General features: G+C 38.8%; 1 protein-coding gene across 1 annotated transcript in view; it reads left to right on the forward strand.

Annotated features, from left to right (window-relative positions):
* The window catches only part of LOC141505182 (guanine nucleotide exchange factor VAV2-like), a 447,203-nt gene that overhangs the window by 362,194 nt on the left and 66,214 nt on the right, over window positions 1-18,795 (forward strand). The window contains exons 5-8 of the mRNA XM_074210759.1: window positions 535-637; window positions 5,294-5,392; window positions 10,645-10,713; window positions 13,487-13,587. Of these exons, the coding sequence (XP_074066860.1) occupies window positions 535-637; window positions 5,294-5,392; window positions 10,645-10,713; window positions 13,487-13,587 (372 nt within the window). The remainder of the gene's footprint in view (window positions 1-534; window positions 638-5,293; window positions 5,393-10,644; window positions 10,714-13,486; window positions 13,588-18,795) is intronic.

Here is an 18,795-nt window from a genome sequence, read left to right on the forward strand (position 1 = left end):
TCCTCCCATCCCTTCTCATTAACATGTAGAGGGCTAGACTAGCATTACTTCAATCTTGGCCATACCATTGATAATGGCTACCTGTCAATTTTCAAGTCAGAGTGGTTACTTCTGCCTATATTTTCTGTAAAATGGGAAAATTGGACTAGTTGAAATGAAGTCCCTTCTAACTCTAACATTGTGTGATTTTGTAGTTTAATATTCCCTATTCTGCCACTCACAACTCTACCATTCTAAAACCTATGTTCTGACATTCTGTGTCTGAGGTCCCTTCTAGTTTTTATGTTCTATGTCTTCTGGCACTAAGACTGTCATGGTAAGCTGCCGACAGATCTTGGCTCATTGCCTGCCCTTACTACTTCACACTGCCCATTGCAGGTGCAACCTCATTGCTGTTTGTTTGTTGGACATGATCCTAAAACTAATTTAGAGCCACCAATCCTTTGCTATTTATTGACTTGGTTTGCCTTACTCATTTGCAAGGTTATAGGAACAAGTCTGTTCACCCCTAATGTTGTGTTCATTTTGTTTCAGTGAACATGATCTGGGTGAGGATATCTATGACTGCGTCCCGTGTGAAGATGAAGGTGATGATATCTATGAGGATATTATTAAAGTGGAAGTCCAACAGCCTATGGTAATGTGTGTGTTTCCACCCCATCCCCCACCCTCCTTGCCTTAGATTTAGAAACAACAACCCTCAAAATCTGCTGATGTATCTCTTCTGATTGTTTGAGCCTTTGTGAAAAGAAAGAAACTAGATTAGAGCCACTGGTACCATTTGTAAGATTTTTTAATGTGTTGCTATGGAATTCTCCTCTGAAGGATTTGCAAAGTTCTAAGTTCTCACAGCAAAAAAACAGCATTACAAATAGTTGCTTGGTCCCCATTGCACACAGCGGGTATCATTTCATCCTTTTGTACACAGAACGATGAGGCTGATATTGGCTCAATTAGCCAGCTGTGCATCTTTTATGTGGCAAGTATATTTACTTCCAAGCAACTTGACTAATAATCTGTCTTAAGCCAGCTTCCAAATACATTTTTTTATTCAAGGGTACCCTGTCTTCCCTAAGGCCACCAGATTACCCTACCCAAGGGTGGTACATGTAGTGGTAAGAACCGAAACATGCTAGTAGAACTTATTATGTACCTATGACCCAAAGATTTTGCTTCTTTTCTAAACCATCAACAAGTCCTTCTGTGTGGGTTGATGTTTTTGTGAAACCATGTGCTGCCATTGAACAAAATTGGATATTACCCAGACACCAAATTTAAGTGTTTTTTTCCTTAGTACAGCACTAACCAGATGCTGGTGGTAAAAGAAAAGACAGCAGAGGGGAAAATACAACCCCAAAATGCCTTCCAAAGAGACATTTCTCATTCTGAGGGAGTGTCTGTCGTTTTAACGGGTGCTGCATTAGAGGCAGATGTAAATCAATGCCTTTCAGAGACCAGAGTTTACTTCCTACACCAAACAAACCTGCTCTTAAGAGGAAGGTGGTTCTAATTTCTATTTTGTGGGTTTCCCCTCTTCCCACATGTGTGACACAGAAGCCAACATCAGAGCCCAGGGAGAGAGTATAAAGACCAAGAGTGGATTAGCTCAACAACTTGTCTCTGCGTAATACTTACAGACTGTGCACATTCACCTGCCTCCCTTGTCCCAGGACTATGGGCCAAGAGAGAATTTCTAAGGCTAATCTCCCTGTCAAAGTCAAAGACATTTCCAGGGCAAAAAGAGGAACATGCTTCTTTTTTTTGTATGTTTTTAGAAGAACTCAATTTATCTGGAGCAGAATGAACCCATCTCTGAACTACCCTTGTGTTATAGAGTAGTTCCCAAACCAAACCTGTCCAGAGAGATGATTGAAATTAATTACTCCAAATGCTTGATTCTGTGTTTAATTCCTTCCCACAATGAGACCTTTCTGATGTTCAGACCTGAAAGTCTAAAGCTCTCCCTGCCAACCATTTTGAATTTGACAGTCAATGGTGATTAGAAGAAATTCTAATTCTAGGTCTCCAGCACCTTTCCTCATGAAGGCATTTTTAACACTTAGTAATTTTACTCTATGACTAAGACATATCTTAAAGAGTATTGACTCTGGAGTCAAGATGATTTGAGATCAAATATGGCCTCAGATAATTTACCAGTTATATAACCCTGGACAAGTCATTTAACCCCAATAGCCTTAAAAAAAACAAAAAACAAACCGATAGAGAGAGGGGGAGAGAGAGAGAGAGAGAGAGAGAGAGAGAGAGAGAGAGAGAGAGAGAGAGAGAGAGAGATAAGTCTTGTGACTAAAATATGAAGATAGCAATAAAATTGGAAATGGTAGAAAATTAGGGAATTCTATATTGAATGAATATCTCTTCCTGTACAAATGCCTCAGTATTCATATTGCCATTGCCATAGTCATCCTCCCTTAGAAAGGATGTATCCTTTATCTCTAGCTCCCAAGGATGTCCCTATTTAGGGTGTTTATTTGATCTCAAAATGCACATGGAAAGTCCTAAGATTTATTTTCAAAGCCTGTCAGGGAGCATAAGGGAAGATTGCTTATCTGCGTTCTAGGGAAGAGATGGATGTATTACAAGTACTGCTTTGTGTAGCCCTTAATCTCCCAGCCAGAGGACTGAAACATTTACAGTGGCCCTGTTGATCCCTGGCAGGATGGAAATGATGCTTCACGCCTGCTTCCTCTCAGAGATAAAGCAGGTGGTTTTATTTTCCCTGTTATGCCTGGAATTAGCTTAATGCTGTCAACTGAAGGCAATGGAAATCTATTCTGTCCTTCCTCCTACTTTTCAAGTAGAAATGTAAACTCCTTGAGGGTAAGGAATATAATTTTTATCTTCATATTCCTAGTGTCCTTCAAATGCTCATTGAATTGAATTATGAGACTTGTGACGAAAAGTACAATCAGGAGCTCTCTGGCCCAAGGCAAAAACTTAGGGAATGACAAGTTGCTTCTTTCAAGTAATATGAATCTGTCTGGATATGAGGAAGTGGTCAGTGGCCATGCTCTGTTCCAGAGCTATTTCTCCTCCTTCATGGGGCCATAATGGGTGTGCAGGTGTGACTGACTATAAAGTGCTTTCTCATGTCATTGGTGGAATGTTGGAGAACTGGGGTCTAGCCGTCTCCCAAACCCAGCTTGAAGTGCCAAGATTGTGGGCATTACTAACTATTTGTGCTTCTTCTCCCTCCATGCTTTCAGATTAGATATATGCAGGTAAGTAACAGGCACCAGAGAAAGTTAGGCTGGCTTTCACATAGCTGTGCATCTTTCTGGTACAAGGCATAAAAGGGAAAATGTACAAATACAGAGCATCCACAAATACATCATCACAAATGTTAGTTGAATTGAAATGAATTCAACCAACCAATGGCTGGTGATAGATCAGAGTAGCCAGGATAAGTATGTTACCTGCATAACAGGGTTTTGCCAATTCCGTCTTCTCTCAGTCCATTCACTTCCTGCCATCCTGACAAGGATAAATGCCCCTCTTGTGATCATTCAGTGAAGGGATCAAGAGAGCATTAATTACTTATAACTTCAGCACCAATGAATTTCTGGCAAATTCTTGACCCACCTCAGGTATACAAAAAAGAAGAAGAAATTATATTGAATTGGACTACATGACCTCTAAAACCTCTCAAAAGATCAGGTTACAGACTAATGCCAGGAACTGCTTGTTTTATGGGTCCTACTTTCTCAAAGTCAGAGACTTTCTAATGTCAGGATTGTCTTCAGCTTCTGCTTAGCTCTCAGCAATGTAGGAATAAGTAGCTTAACAATATAGCATCTTGTTAGCAAAAATAATTAATTAAAATGAGAAGGTGGCAGATGGGCTAAAGTGATCTCCCCTCTCCACCCAACTTCTTCACTCATTGTCCTCTCCAAGAGGACATCATATAGTCTCTTGCCTCTTCTCCATGTGGTGGCACATAGAATGCAGAGAGGTGGGATAAGCCAGAAGCTTTTTACCCTCAAGGGTAAGAAGCATAAGACCCTTAACCTTTGGGGAAAAAGAAAGATCTGTGGCAGAGATCTACCTATCTTTCTTCACTCCGTAGACCAATCCTGGAAGATAAGATAGTAAATGTTTCAGAACTCATTTTAGTATAAATTTTGAATTTGAGTTCAAAACAGAGTTTTGAATTCATCAACTTATGAATATTTTTCTCTGTGTTTAATTATTTGAATAAAAATCTATTCTAAAGAAGATTCAAGTAAGAGAATCACTGGTTACTCTGTTTTGGTTCAGTCCTACTACAAAAATCCCTGACAAGACCACTTTCTCCTGAAAATGATGTAAGAACAACTTTCTAGAAAGTAGAGCATGACTTGGAAATTCTTTCCTTACTTGGATTTAAAAACTTCAGTTCCATGGAATTTCCAGATATGTAGATTATTTTTGCTGAACTATCCTCCCGACCTCCTACCTTTTTGTCCATTTTTATGAGAAGATTCTTGGATCAGTGGCAAGGGTATATAGAAATGAGGGTGATGCTAAACAGAAGGTGCCATAAAAAGAAAAAGATTCAAGGCCTAGCCTCACTAATGAGTTATTTTATTGTTAAACTCCCTTTCAGCAGGTGGCTTAGAAATTCTTTGGAGAAAGTCTTCTTATTCTAGAACCAGAAGTCAGAGGATGATATGGCATAGTAGAAGAACCTTGGATTGAAGTCAGGACCTGAATTCAAATATTGACTGCTTGCTCCATGTTCTAAAATTAAAATCTCTTCCTATTACTGTATCCCTGGTTCTTCCTTAGTAAAATGAGATGATTGGATTAAATGATATTAAATCCTTTGATTCCATGGGTCATAATTTGTGGTCTGTGAATTGTCCCTGCCATCAAAGAACTATCAGTCTGTGTAATTAAGAGCATCCAATAGATTATAGCTAAGATGTAATCATATATGTAAAGCATATTGTAAGCCTCAAAGCACTATGCAAATGTCAGCTACCATCATCATTAACGTCTTTGCTCTAGGTATAATGGGATTTAATAGTTTCTAAGAACTAAAAATAATAAGTAGAGATAATTCAATCTCTTAATTCTGGCACTTGGCATGAATGGAAATTGAGGGGGGGGTGGAAGAAAAGTTTCAGTCCAGCCCCCATAATGTATGACACCTTCCCAAATGCTCTTTCAACACTAATTTAAGAAGTCATGGCCTCAGTTCAAATTGTTCTGACAAACCAGGTGTGAGGAGACCCAGCCTGTGGGCCAGGAGGGATTAGAAACCTCACTGAACAAAGGAATGTTTTCTTTCTAGAAAATGGGAATGACAGAAGATGACAAAAGAAATTGCTGCTTGCTAGAAATTCAGGAAACAGAAGCCAAATACTATAGGACTCTTGAAGACATTGAAAAGGTGAGAGTCATTTTTCTGGCCATGTTTTTAAAGGGCCATTGAGATAGTAGAAGAAACCAAAAAAGTTCCCCAGAGGCTATAGCCAGTGTTTTGTTATTTTTTTCTTTTGAATATTATTTTATTTTTCCCAATTACATGAAAAGATAGTTTTCAACATTTATCTTTTTGTAAGCTTTTGAGTTCCACATTTTTCTACCTCCCTCCCCTTTCTTTTTGATTTATAGCCTGTGTTTTAAATTTATCCAGACTGATACCATTGTAAAAATGAGGAGTATGAGTTTTGGGGTAGAATGTTGTTCTTAGAGTCAATGGTCAAGACCCAACTCCAAAGACTATGTGTGACCCTGCCTGAACAAATCTCTTTAATTTGACCAAGACTGAGTTTTACCATCTATCAGAATAGGAATAATATTGATACTACCTATCTTGTGGTGTAACAACAAAGAAGATGCTTTACTAACCTTAAAGTTAGCGAGAGTTGTTGTACAGAGCCTTATATATTGTACAAAACTTTAAAATCAAGAGTTTATATTTTATTTGGGGATAATGGGGAACCTCAAGTTTACCAAGGAAAGCAGTAACTTAGTGAGATCTGTACTTGAGGGGAAGGGAATCATTGGAAATTGTGTGGCTTGGGGCAGGGTCAACAACTCAGAGGCAATTTCAGTAGTTGAGGTGAATGGCATAAAGGAACTGAAGTAAGGATGTGGTTGAGTGTATAGTTATTGGAGTTGAGATACTTGGGGGTAGAAAGGAATTTCATGTAGGATGAGGGAAATATGTGATCAAAGATACTACTGAAGTTATGAACCTGATAGCCTGGAAAAATGGCAGTACTCCTGGAAGAAATGGACAAATTCAGTGGAATAATGGGTTGGGAGTAGAGATAAAATGATTAGTTTTGTTTTGGAATGTTGAATTTGAGATTCTTGAAGACCTTTTTTCTCCCCACACTCCATAAGAAGTTTAAGTATCCTTATTCTCATTTTATGGATGAGGAAATTGAGTCCCAGAGAAAATGGAAGTTTCTTGTCTAGGCTCAGACTGTTAAAAATTGATTCACAGGTGATTCAAACCCATCTTTCCTGACAACTCATCATTGTTTCCAATATAGCAGTTCAGGTCTCAGAGCCACAATCCCACAATTCCACAATCCCACAACTGAGATTTAACACCCACTATTTCTGGATTTACATACCTTGGACTGCTACCCTAAAAGCCTAAATATTTATTCCTGCTAGTTAAAAGATATGTTTCTAGAATGTCTTGGAAAAGTTTTATCAGCAAATGCTTACTAAGATCATAATTTGTTTATCATTTGTATTTACTAACTTGATGTATATGTTTATCCTGAGACTCTATTTCGTATATCATTTGTTATCAACATACTTGTATACATGCTCCTCCCGTCCCCAACAATGCTTAGTTATTTACATGTTTGTTTTTTAAGATAGAATGTAAACTCCTTTGGGCAAGAACTATTTCATATTTGTCTTTGTATCTAGCACAATATCTAGCACATAATAGGCATTAATAAATGCTTGTCAGTTGATTGTCTGAAGTAGCTATTCCTATGCCATTAGAAGAGGAGATGTGGATTTTGGATACAAGGGGCTTATAACTTAGTTGGTAAAGAAAGATTTAAATATATCACAAACAGTAGCCTAAATAGTATGTTCTATGATTGGGAACCAGATTGAGGTGGTTTAGATTAGTTTCATGTGCCAGAGGAAATCAGAGCTGGGAGGAAGACTTATTGGAGGAGATAGGATTTAAACAGGGTTTTAGGCTGAGAAGGTATTGGAAGTCTGAGAAGAGCAATATTCATATATAGCCTTGACAGAATAAAAGAAGCACATTGAATTTGCTAAATCCAAAGAGCCATGTGTCTAAGAAACAGAAAACCAGGGGGGGCATCTTCCTGTACCTTTATCAAGACCAACTTCTACTTACTGAATAGTTTTAAGTTTTGTATTTTTTTAATGTGGGGGAGTAGGCAAGTTTGTCATAGAAACTAATTGTATTAAAGTAATATTTCACAGCCTGCATCCATCCTTGGCTTGGAAATTGGGATCAATGAATGCTGATTGTACTGACTTGTGAAGGGAAGTCTTTCTTTCAGCTACTAAGTGATGTCATCCAGGCATTATTTTCCTGCCTTCCTCCCCAACTTTGCCTTCCTGCAGTTTTGCCCCCACATTCAAACCCCACTGTGACTCCATTGATTGGTCACTGGATGCTTCTTTTTCCAAACATTTACCTTGCTTATCTGAGGGTGAGGAAAGCAACCACATTGGGTCTGTTTGATTTAGGTTGCTTCATTGCCTGCTCCATGTTTATTTTTGTCCATTGTAGTCTGAGCTTCAGACCAGAGCAGGAATATGACAACTGCTTTGGGATAGATTATGAGGGGTTTTCAGACTGCCTTGGTGGGCAGTCTTGGAATGGTTCTAGCTATGAACTGATCTGCAACAATGCTTCCTCATTCCAGTACTGGAAGGATCTCTCTCATGGTTTACAGATTTTGAACATCATTTAAATCAAGAGACAGGGACTATTTTTTTTTTATAGAGCAGGGGATTACCATGGTCAGAACTATACAATTATGAAAAACGGTAGATCAGAAGAAAGAAGAAATGGAAGTAGCAAAACCTTTTAGCTTGGAAGAAGAGAAATAAGAAAAGGTGAGATCAAGGACTACATTTGGAATTTGATCTTGACTTTACCAGCTTAAACAATTTACTTTCCCTCTGAGTCTCAGTTTCCTTGCTTGTTTTTAAACGAGAATGATAATACTGCCATTTGGTACTTATTTAGCTCCTACTCTATGCAGAGCACAATCAAGTGATGGAGATACAAAGAAAGATCACATAATCTCATTCCTTAAGGCACTGATGATTCAATGTGGTCCTGGGCAAAAGCTAGGTGGTACAGTGGATAGAGCTCTATGGGATCAGGAAGACCAGAGTTTTCAAATCCAAGCACTTAAGAGCTTTATGAGCCTGAAGAAGTCACTTAGCCTCTGCCTGCCTCTGTTTTATCATCTGTAAAGGGGAATAGTAATAATAATACCCCTTCCACCCCCACCCCCACAAAACCCAGTCCCTGACCTCAGAGAGCTCATAACATATGGTGGGGGGCAACATGCAAAAAACTGTAGAAACAAGAGGAGAAAATCTCAGAGAGAAGAAACTCAGAGAGAAGAAAGTATTGAGAAGGTATTGCTACATTAAAGAGTATTAAAAGTTATTGCAGAGGGGGGAATTTTAACTGGATCTTGAAAGAAGCCAAGAAGGAGAGATGAGGAGCCAGAGCATCCTAGGCATTGGAGTAAGTGAAAATGCTTGGGAGTCAGGCAATAAGGGTGTGGAATGTGAGGAATAGAAAGCCAGTGCCATCAGACTGCATAGGATGTGGGGGAAAATAAGGTATAAACCAAAAAAGATAGGAAAAAGCCAGATTGTGAAGGTCTTGAAGGATAAACCAGATGATTTCATACTCAAACCTAGTAGTCACAGGGAATCTCTGAAGTTGGGGGATTGTGGAGGTGGGGAGTTAGGATCAGACCTGTGCTTTATAGGAAGATAAATTTGTGAGGTGTGAGGTAATAAGGGCCTGTACCAGGTTGGGTGATGGTACAGGATGATCACTGGGTCAGAGGAGAGAAAGATTGTCTATGAGAGATGGTACAAAGATAGTATCAACAGGAATTGATCATAAAATTAGATATAGGGGTTGGGAGAGAATGAGATTTTTTTGGAGGGTGATACCTATATTATGATCCTGGATGACTGAGAAGATGATAGAATTCTCAGTCATAATAGGGACATTGTGAGAAAAAAAAAAGGAAAGTTTTGGAGGGAAGGAAAGGAAGAAGGAAATAATGGGTTCAACTTTGGACATGTTGAGTTTAAAATTTCTGTGGGTTGAAGGTACTAGAGACAGTTGGAAATAGGAAAATGGAGATCAGGACAGAAAATTTAGTAGATTATCTCTAAAGTTCTCTCCAGGCCTAAATCCTGTACACCCAAGAGGAATATACAAGTGTCATTGGAAGCCAGAGATGGAGACCATTCTCCTGAAATATTCAACTTTCTCATCTTGGCTCTTTGAAACCTGTCTGTGGAACTTCAGTTTAAGTGTTACTTTCTCCCACAACATAAAAATCAACTCTCCCTTCTCAGGTTGTCTTAGAGAACTTTGGATTTGTCTTTTGTTCCTATCACACATATAATTTAAAAAATTTTTTATTTTATTTTTAATGTGACATGAAATAAGCATTTTTATAACTAATATAATAAAAAAATTGCACAGGAAACTGCAATTATATTATGTACAAATTGCTATTTCTTTTAAATATAAATAAAATTATCATATAATTTTTTTTCCTCCCCTGCCCTAGAGATGGCTACCATTGGGCACAAGTTTGTGTGGTGTGTGTGTGTGTGTGTGTGTGTGTGTGTGTGTGTGTGTGTGTGTGTGTAGGTATGCATACCCACCTAAACGCACATTTTATTTATCTATATCCATATAATATATATATACATAAAATTATTCTATACATAACTTTGTTAATCAGTTCTTTGCTTGGATGCAAATAGTGTCTTCTTACATGTGGTCTTTATAGTTAATTTGGGTATTTATAGTACTCAAAATGACTTATTCATCCAAAGTTGTTCTTAGTATACCACACTCTCTTATTCTGCTCATTTCACTCTTCATTATTTTGTACAGGTTCACTTTTGTAAAATATTATATATAAAATATATATATATATATATATATATATATTATATACAAAATATTTTTAATTTAGAAAAGTTTTTTATATCATGTTATTGCATTCTATCCTTAATGTGTGAAACATTGTTTTGTTATTTGGGCATCCCCTCCCCCATTCTTTGTACTTATATCCACAGTACCTGATTCATAGTAGCCACTTCAAAAATACTTGTTTATTGAGAGATTAATGGCATATATTGCAGAAAAACACAATACCTACCTTCAAGGAATTTAACTGTTGATGGGGTTCTGACTGAGGGCCTTTAACATTGTTCACTGAACTGAATAAATGTTCTTTGAACTGAATTAAAATGAGTCTCAAATGCAAACTGATCTTGAGCTCCAATTCTGGTCATCCTCCTTCTTGATAGAGGCAGAGATAAAGGAAATAGCCTCCTTTCTCCCTTTGAGAAGGTATTCACTCCCAAAGAAATGACATTCCCTATGCTCTGTGGTCTCCTCTTTTTCAGAACTATATGAATCCTCTGAAGCTGGTGTTGAGCCCCCTGGACATGACAGCCATCTTTATCAACCTAGAGGTAAGAGTCTCAAAGGGGATGTGCTTTCCTCTTTCCAGCTTTTATTTTATGTACCCATTGGTTCTCACTCTATGAAGCTGAAGGGAAGCATTACTGATTCCCAGTGCTCCTGGAACATTGATCCCTAGATCAGATACTTGGCACTATAATTCCAACAAATTTCATAATTATCCTTGTGTTTTGCTGCTAGGAGTTCATTGCTTCTGTATCTCTTAACTTCTCTTTTTGAAAGGTAGTTGGACATAGTCAACCGATGTCTGCCAAGTAGATCTAATACTTCCTATCTCACCAGGACTTAAGTGAGAATGTACAAGAAAGTGGTGAGAGACACCACCTTTTAAGGTATAGGAAGTTTAGCCTCTTAATCAGGAAGATTTGGGTTTAAAACTTGCTTCTGACATTGACTTTTTGACCTTTGGCAAGTCACTTAACTTTTCACTACACTAGGCAATGAAGGTGCCATCCTAAAGTAAGTTCCTTAGCTGGAGCTCCTGACCCTGGAAAAAATCACAGGTTTTGCTTTTGGAAAAGCAGTATTAGAAGGGAGAAAAATCCCATGAAAATATTTTGAATTCTTTGGAAAAGAGGAACTGTGAGAATATCAAGGAATATGAAAGGCTGTTTTGACCAATAAGAACTTTCTCAATAGCCTGAGAGAGGCATTTCTCTGCACCTTTAGGGGAAACAGTTTACAGGTATGCACACCTGGAGCTTCATATGAACATAATTACTACAGGGAAGAGGGAAATAATATTTAGGCATGATGTCTCAGAATACACACATTAATGGAGTTTCTCAGAGACTATATGTCAGATTTGTAGCCTAGCTAATCAGCACTTGCTACAGTAGCCAAAATATGTGAACAGTTGACACACTTGCATGGATCTCCTGCTTTGGCCTCCCTCGTTCTCATTGGCACAAGGAGACTAAGAATAGGCAACAAGAACATCTGGACCTTATCTCTCCAAGTGAAATCCTGCTCTCCATCTTGCGTACTCATTGAGGTCAGGATGATGAGAGAGTTCTGTTTGTCTTCAGTTCTTCCAGGGAGCAGATGACCAAAATGCATAATGGAATTCTTATAAGAAACTAGGATGGACCTTTCAAGCAATTGTTATTATCTCTGAGATAATAAATTGTTGAGAAGGTGCTAATCTGCATTGATAGAAAGCTTCCTTCTCCAGGAATTTCTGGTATCAATGACATCTCAGGTCTAGTCCATGGGTAAGGTATAATGTAAATGCTAAGGGATATAAGGATAAATTAGACTCAGGTTCTACTTTCAAAGAGTTTACTTTATAAGTGATGATAAGCTGAGAAACAGCATTACAAATCACTATGTTACAATGAGAGTAAGATGAATAAAAAGAAAAATTCCAAGTGTATTATGAGAAATGTTATGGAGGGCAAGATCATCTTGAGTCTTAGTGTCTTTGTATCCTCAGTGTCTAACCTAGTGCATTGTACACAATAGGCATTTAAGAAATGCTTGTTCATGATGCTGAGCTAGATGAGCAGAACCAGAAAAACATTGTACACCCTAACAGCAATATGGGGATGATGATCAACCTTGATGGACTTGCTCATCCCTTCAGTGCAACAACCAGGGACAATTTTGAGCTATCTGCAATGGAGAATATAATCTGTATCCAGAGAAAGAATTATGGTCTTTGAATAAAGACCAAAAATCATTTACCGTCAAATTAGAAAAAAAGTTGTATTATTAAGTAATTTTACTATCTCATACTTTATTTTTCTTCCTTAAGGATATGATTTCTCTGTCATCACATTCAACTGAGATCAATGTATAGCATGGAACCAATGTAAAGACTGGCAAATTGCCTTTTGTGGGGGGGGAAGCAAGAATGGTGGGGGGAAATTGTAAAACTCAAATAAATAAAATCTTTCTTAAAAACAAGAAATGCTTGGGGCGGCTAGGTGATGCAGTGGATAGAGAACCGGCCCTGGAGTCAGGAGTACCTGAGTTCAAATCCAACCTCAGACACTTAATAATTACCTAGCTGTGTGGCCTTGGGCAAGCCACTTAACCCCATTGCCCAGCAAAAAACCTAAAAAAAATAAACCAAGAAATGCTTTTTCATATAAATTGGACTATTCTTGGATGTGGGCAAGTTTATAAGATGTATGTAGGAAGGCTTCATGGAGAAAGTGTATCAAGGATAGATGGATGTCAAGCTCAGAAACAAGATATCAAGCTCAAATTGACAGTCAAGTTGAGTAATATCATTTTGTAAAGACAGATAATATTTCTAAAGCAGAAATCTCCTTATCCTCCACCCCCCACCCCAACTCAGCCTCCTCCATTATAAGGTTAGAAGAATTCCTAGTGGGAAATAGGACATGAACTGGCTTTCTGAGTTTTTCTCTCTTTGAATAATGGCTTAAGAAGTAGCCCAAGAAATGGACCAACAACAGCTTGTGCTATTCCATCCTTGTTCATTTACAGTACCCAGGCTACTTGAGGTTCACTACTATATGTTATGACAGGCTAATGTATGCTGTTGGACTCCCATTAGATTTAGTAAAGGGACTTTAATAAGCTCAAAACTCCCATATACATTTATCATTGTATAACCTTCTAACTTAATTACACACTAGTATTTATGGTGATTCAGGGATATATCTTTCAGGAGTCTCTTACATTGCAACACTTAATGGAAACAAAAAGGGATCATAAGATTGTTTACAAGAATTGTGAACCCTTCCTATATGGTGACTGTACAGTAACATGCTGCCTGTTCCTTCATTTCAGGATTTAATTAAAGTGCACAACAGCTTCCTAAGGGCCATTGATGTATCAATGATGGCTGGTGGGAGCAGTCTGGCCAAAGTCTTTCTAGAATTCAAAGAAAGGTAAGTTTCTTTGGGACTTTTTGTCCCCATAGTATCGTCCGCCCTTGGGAAACAATGTAAGTTATTATTTGTTGTTGATGATGGGAAAATGCCCTCAGAGAAAGGGAGCTTAAAGAACAATCCATGGGAGTTCATTTGAGTGAAAAACTCACCAACGTTCTGATTCAGGATGCTAAGAAAAGCTTAGATTTTAATTCACAGGTTACTTCAAAGTTCATACGTTATTACAGTAAGTTCACAAATCATTACATAAAGTTCACATGTGACTGCAAATAGTTTGCAGGTTAACCTCTCTGGAGAAACAGCAAGATAGTAAGCTATTTAAAGGACAGACTGATCAGCAGAAGATAAGGTTAAAAAGATTAAAATGCTTAAGAGGGGAAAAAAAAAAGAAAGAAGTTTAAGTCAATGTAAATCCAGACACATGTAGCTGGGGCTATATTGTTCCATTCACTTGGCCAGATCATGTGAATCTAGTTTAGAGAAAGAGGTGAGTGGAGGTTGCTGGGAGTCCAGAAAAGGGAAGAGAAAGAAGGAAGATATCAAGAGCTGGGCTGAAGTCCACTCAAACACCTTTCTGTTGGGTGGGATGAGAGTGGTGTTTGAGGAGTGGTTTAGCATCTGACTTCAGGTATTCTCCAATGCTACACCACGGGGCTGTCTCCAAGAAGTGTCTAAGATGGTACTCATTGTGCATGAGGGGCTTTCCACTTACTACATACTATGTTACCTTCTCCTGCCCCAAAAAGCATGACCAAAAATGTCCAATGTGGTTTAGGAAATGGAGATCACAAAATGGTTGACAGAATGAAGAATACTCTTCACAGAACAGAAAAGTCTCAAAATATTATATATTTTCTCTGTACCCTACTTCACTATCAGCAATCCTACTCCTAAGGAAATGATGGGCAGCAATGTTACCAAATATAGTTTGATGTAAAACTTGTCAGGAGACTTTGGTTCTACTCCCAACTCACTGGGCCTCAGTTTTCTCATTGATTAAATGGGAATCCTGCCTTATTGTTTTATCAAATTGAATCATATATGTGAAAGCTTTTTGAAAATTATAAAGTGGGGGGCCTCTAGGTGGCGCAGTGGATAGAGCACCAGTCCTGGAATCAGGAGGACCTAAGTTCAAATCTGGCCTCAGACACTTAATAATTACCTAACTGTGTGGCCTTGGGCAAGCCACTTAACCCCACTGTCTAGCAAAAAATAAAGTGATAAAGTGGGGGGCAGCTGGGTGACTCAGTGAATAGAGCAAGGGCCCTGGAGTCAGAATGCCCTGAGTTCAGACCTTATCTGACCTCAGACACATAATACTTACTTAGCAAGTATAATACTCACTTGACCAAGTCACTTAAACCAACACTACCACCCCCATTGCTTTGCAAAACAACAAAAAGAAAAAAAAAGAAAAGAGTTTTCTGGAAAATCAGATTGTGTTCATCAAATGAGATATTATTTATAGAATACTTAGCCCAGGTGCTGTATAAATGCTTATTATCTTCACTTCCTCCCAGATAAGAGTTATATCATGGACTGTGTCTCAACTATACAAAGAACAAAGAGGATTTCCATTGGCTCAGAATGTTAGAGCAAGAAAAGACTTTAGTGACTCTAATCTAATCTCATTTTACAGATTTTGGGGGGAAGTGACTTGACCAAAGTCACACAGTTAGTTATAGAGGAAAGTCAGTACTTGAATACCAAAAACTTGCTTCTCAACCATGTGTGTTTCTACTATATTATGTAGTTTCCTGGCCAAGCACTCAAGAGCTCCCATATTTTCCCCTTTTCTTCTTTGCAGCTGCCCAATAAGAATACCCAGGAAGCCTGAGAAAAACTGAAATAGTTAGCTTTGATGAATAAAAAATCCTTTAATATTTTTAATCCAATCAGAGGCTAGGCTTCAGCTGTGGAATGATGCCAGGGGGAATTAAACTGGTGTCTAGACATAGAAATATCATTCAGTAGTCAATAACTCTAGAAATATCATCTGCATTAATAACCGACCATTAGGTTAGATACTCCATTATGCATGATGCTTCTTTTAGAAAGTAAATATTTATGATGAAAAGATAGCAAAACTAATTTACAAAAAAATAGAGAAGATGGATTGATCTCTTTTATGGGACACATTTAGTTATCCCCCCCCCCTTTGTTATGTTCCTCCTTTCTTAAATAACTCCTTATTATGGTAGTTTTAGAAACCAAATCTTCTGCTCTTCCCTCTTTGTTGTTCTGGGTCAATGAACAATAGGGTTAAGGACTTTAATGTAAAGGGAAGTTCCTGGGACCTAGAATCCAAACTTTCATTCAGGTTAGAGGGCAGGGAGATTGGAGCTCTCAGTGGTTAGGAGAAATCAATAGCCTTCAAAAGAGACAAATCACATTCAGCAAGTTTCAACAGCTAGGACAAACAGAAACTAGGAAATACTTAACAGTTATCTAATCACTTGTATATGGAATTAGAATTAAAGATGAAAGGAACTTCAGAGAACATTTTAGCCTCATTTTACAAAAGAAATCAAGACCCAAGGAGATTAATTTACAGAAACAAAGTCAAAGAATCTTAGATTTAGAGTTAGAAAGGTCCTAAGAGACCAATGAATTCAGCTCCCCATCTCCCTCCTTACCCCCATTTTGCAAAAAAAGAGGACTGAGTTCATAGAGAGCTTAAGCAACTTGCCCAGTAGTATCTGTGGTAGAATCTGAATCCAGGCCCTCCTGACTCCAAGGTCAATATTATATCCTCTTTTGTTTGCTGCAGATCACAGAGGTAGCAAATATCAAAGTCAAAACTTGGATTCAGATCCTTTAAGCCCAGAGTGAGGGCTTGTCCTGTCTCCCGAGGTCCCACTCTTTCTGCCCTACCATGTTGCTTCTTACATGCTTTCATGGAATACTTCTGAAGATTTGAAGGATGAGGTGGGATGTGATCTGGGTATTGAAGGATCATTACAAAATGGTCTCTATGGTTTGACTTCTCCAGTTTCGGTGTTCCTGAAGAGAATGTATTTTTAAGTGTTGCTTTTGATTGGTCAATTAAGGCAGATGGAAGGGTGGAAGTGAACCACTGGAACCATCAGGCCTTGACTCCTTTTGTCCTGGATCTGTGTTCCATTCCTCTGGGACCATTTCTGGAACTGTCTTAAAAAGCAAGCACCTCATTTTTTGGATGACTGAAACAAGTTGCCCCTCCCCTCCAATACATGCACATACATACACTCCTTGCTTCTGAGGGGTGATTTTTCAATTTTAAGAGATTCTACACCTTCCTTCCCCCCACCCCATTTCCTCTTGCCACTTTGCACTGCACTGTGCTTGTAAGAAAAGCTATAAGTTTTGTGGTTTTGTTGAATAAGAAGGAAAATTTAGTGACTCTTTGAAGTGAGGGCAGGTGGGATTTGAGGGTCAAGCAACTCAGCCTGTTTCTCCAGATTCCTTTCTTGTAAGGAATAAATCATTTGTTTATCTAGTTGCCCTCCTCTAGGGACTTGTCTGCCCCTCCCCCTAGGCTCTTAGGTAGCTATGCTCAAATACTGCTTATCCTGATTTGTGCGACTTGAGCTTGGATAGCAGGCCTGGGAAGTGGAACATGGTGAGGAGGTCAGTCCTCTGACCCACTTTTCATAAAGAATCTACAAATAGGTTCTTCCACTTACCTAGAAACCAGCCAGATTCAGAGATGAATTAATCAGCTCTACAGCTGCAGCCTAGACATGTTTGATTGACAGCTAAAAATCCTCCCCCAGGTGGCAGAGACTCAGCTCTCAGGAGAGGAAGACATTTCTTGGAACCTTCATTAGCCGGGCTGTGCCATTCTGCTCCACGAGGCTGAGAGTGTGGGGAGGGCTGCTGATGAGTGGAAGTGTCAGTTGCTTCTTCCTGCATTTCATTAGGATGGCTGCAGTGAACAGGTCTAGCCCTGGGCCTCTGCTAACTGATGACCTTTGTGAGGGAGTCTCTAATTTCCCAGTACACAGAGATCTCAGCCCCATTTAACCCACTGTCTGGCTTATCAGATTCTCTTTGTCTTGGGCTGCCTCATACTGCTTATCAATGACCTGATGGATAGATGCAGGAAGAAAAAAATTGGACCTCCCATTTTGACTGACTGCCTATACTGATATTTCTGCAAATTTTCGGGGGTGGGGGGACTCCTTGGAAGTATGCAGTGACTTCCTATTTTCTTTAGGATAAAATACAAACTTAACCTCACACTTGAAGCCCCCCCAACAAAAAAAAAATTCTTCCATTTATCTTGACTCGATTTTCCTTCAAAGAAAGGAAAAGAGAATAGACATTTATAAAATGACTACTACCATATGCCAGCCATTTCACTAAGTGGTTTAAAAATATCATCTCGGGGCGGCTAGGTGGCGTAGTGGATAAAGCACCTGTCCTTGAGTCAGGAGTACCTGGGTTCAAATCCAGTCTCAGACACTTAATAATTACCTAGCTGTGTGGCCTTGGGCAAGCCACTTAACCCCGTTTGCCTTGCAAAAAAAAAAAAACACCAACCTAAAAAAACCCCTAAAAATATCATCTCATTTTATCCTCACAAAAAGCCTGAAAGATAGGTGCCATTATTTTGCAGTTGAGAGAAGACCAAGGTTAAGTGATTTGCCCAAGGTCATACAGGTAGTGTATGTATGAGATTAGATTTGAATTCAAGCCTTCCTGACTGAAGACCCAATACCTCTCTCCACTGCAATGTCTAACTGCCCTCAAAGCTCAAGTTCTGTATTATCTTCAATGCAAAAGCTTTCCTGATTCCCCCACTGCCATCTTTGCCCACATTCTATACTTTTAGTGAAATGTAATATTCTTAAGGCAGGAACTGTTTTCCTTCCTTGTATCCCCAGCACCCAGCTCTAAACCTTACACATCACAGGCAGTTGATAAAAGCATCTTAAAATGAATTGGTATATAAATTTGAGTTATTATCTGACCTTCCCAACATTCCAGGTGTGTACCCATTAACTTACTTTCAGTCCTTAATCTTTTTTTAATTTTTTTTTTTTTTTGCAAGGCAATGGGGTTAAGTGGCTTGCCCAAGGCCACACAGCTAGGGGATTGTTAAGTGTCTGAGGCTGGATTTGAATTCAGGTACTCCTGACTCCAGGGCTGGTGCTCTATCCACTGCACCACCTAGCTGCCCCCCCCCCCCCCACTTTATAATTCAGTCCTTAATCTTGAGTT

This window comes from Macrotis lagotis, chromosome 1 (assembly GCF_037893015.1).
Source record: "Macrotis lagotis isolate mMagLag1 chromosome 1, bilby.v1.9.chrom.fasta, whole genome shotgun sequence".
NCBI classification, from domain to species: Eukaryota; Metazoa; Chordata; class Mammalia; order Peramelemorphia; family Peramelidae; genus Macrotis; species Macrotis lagotis.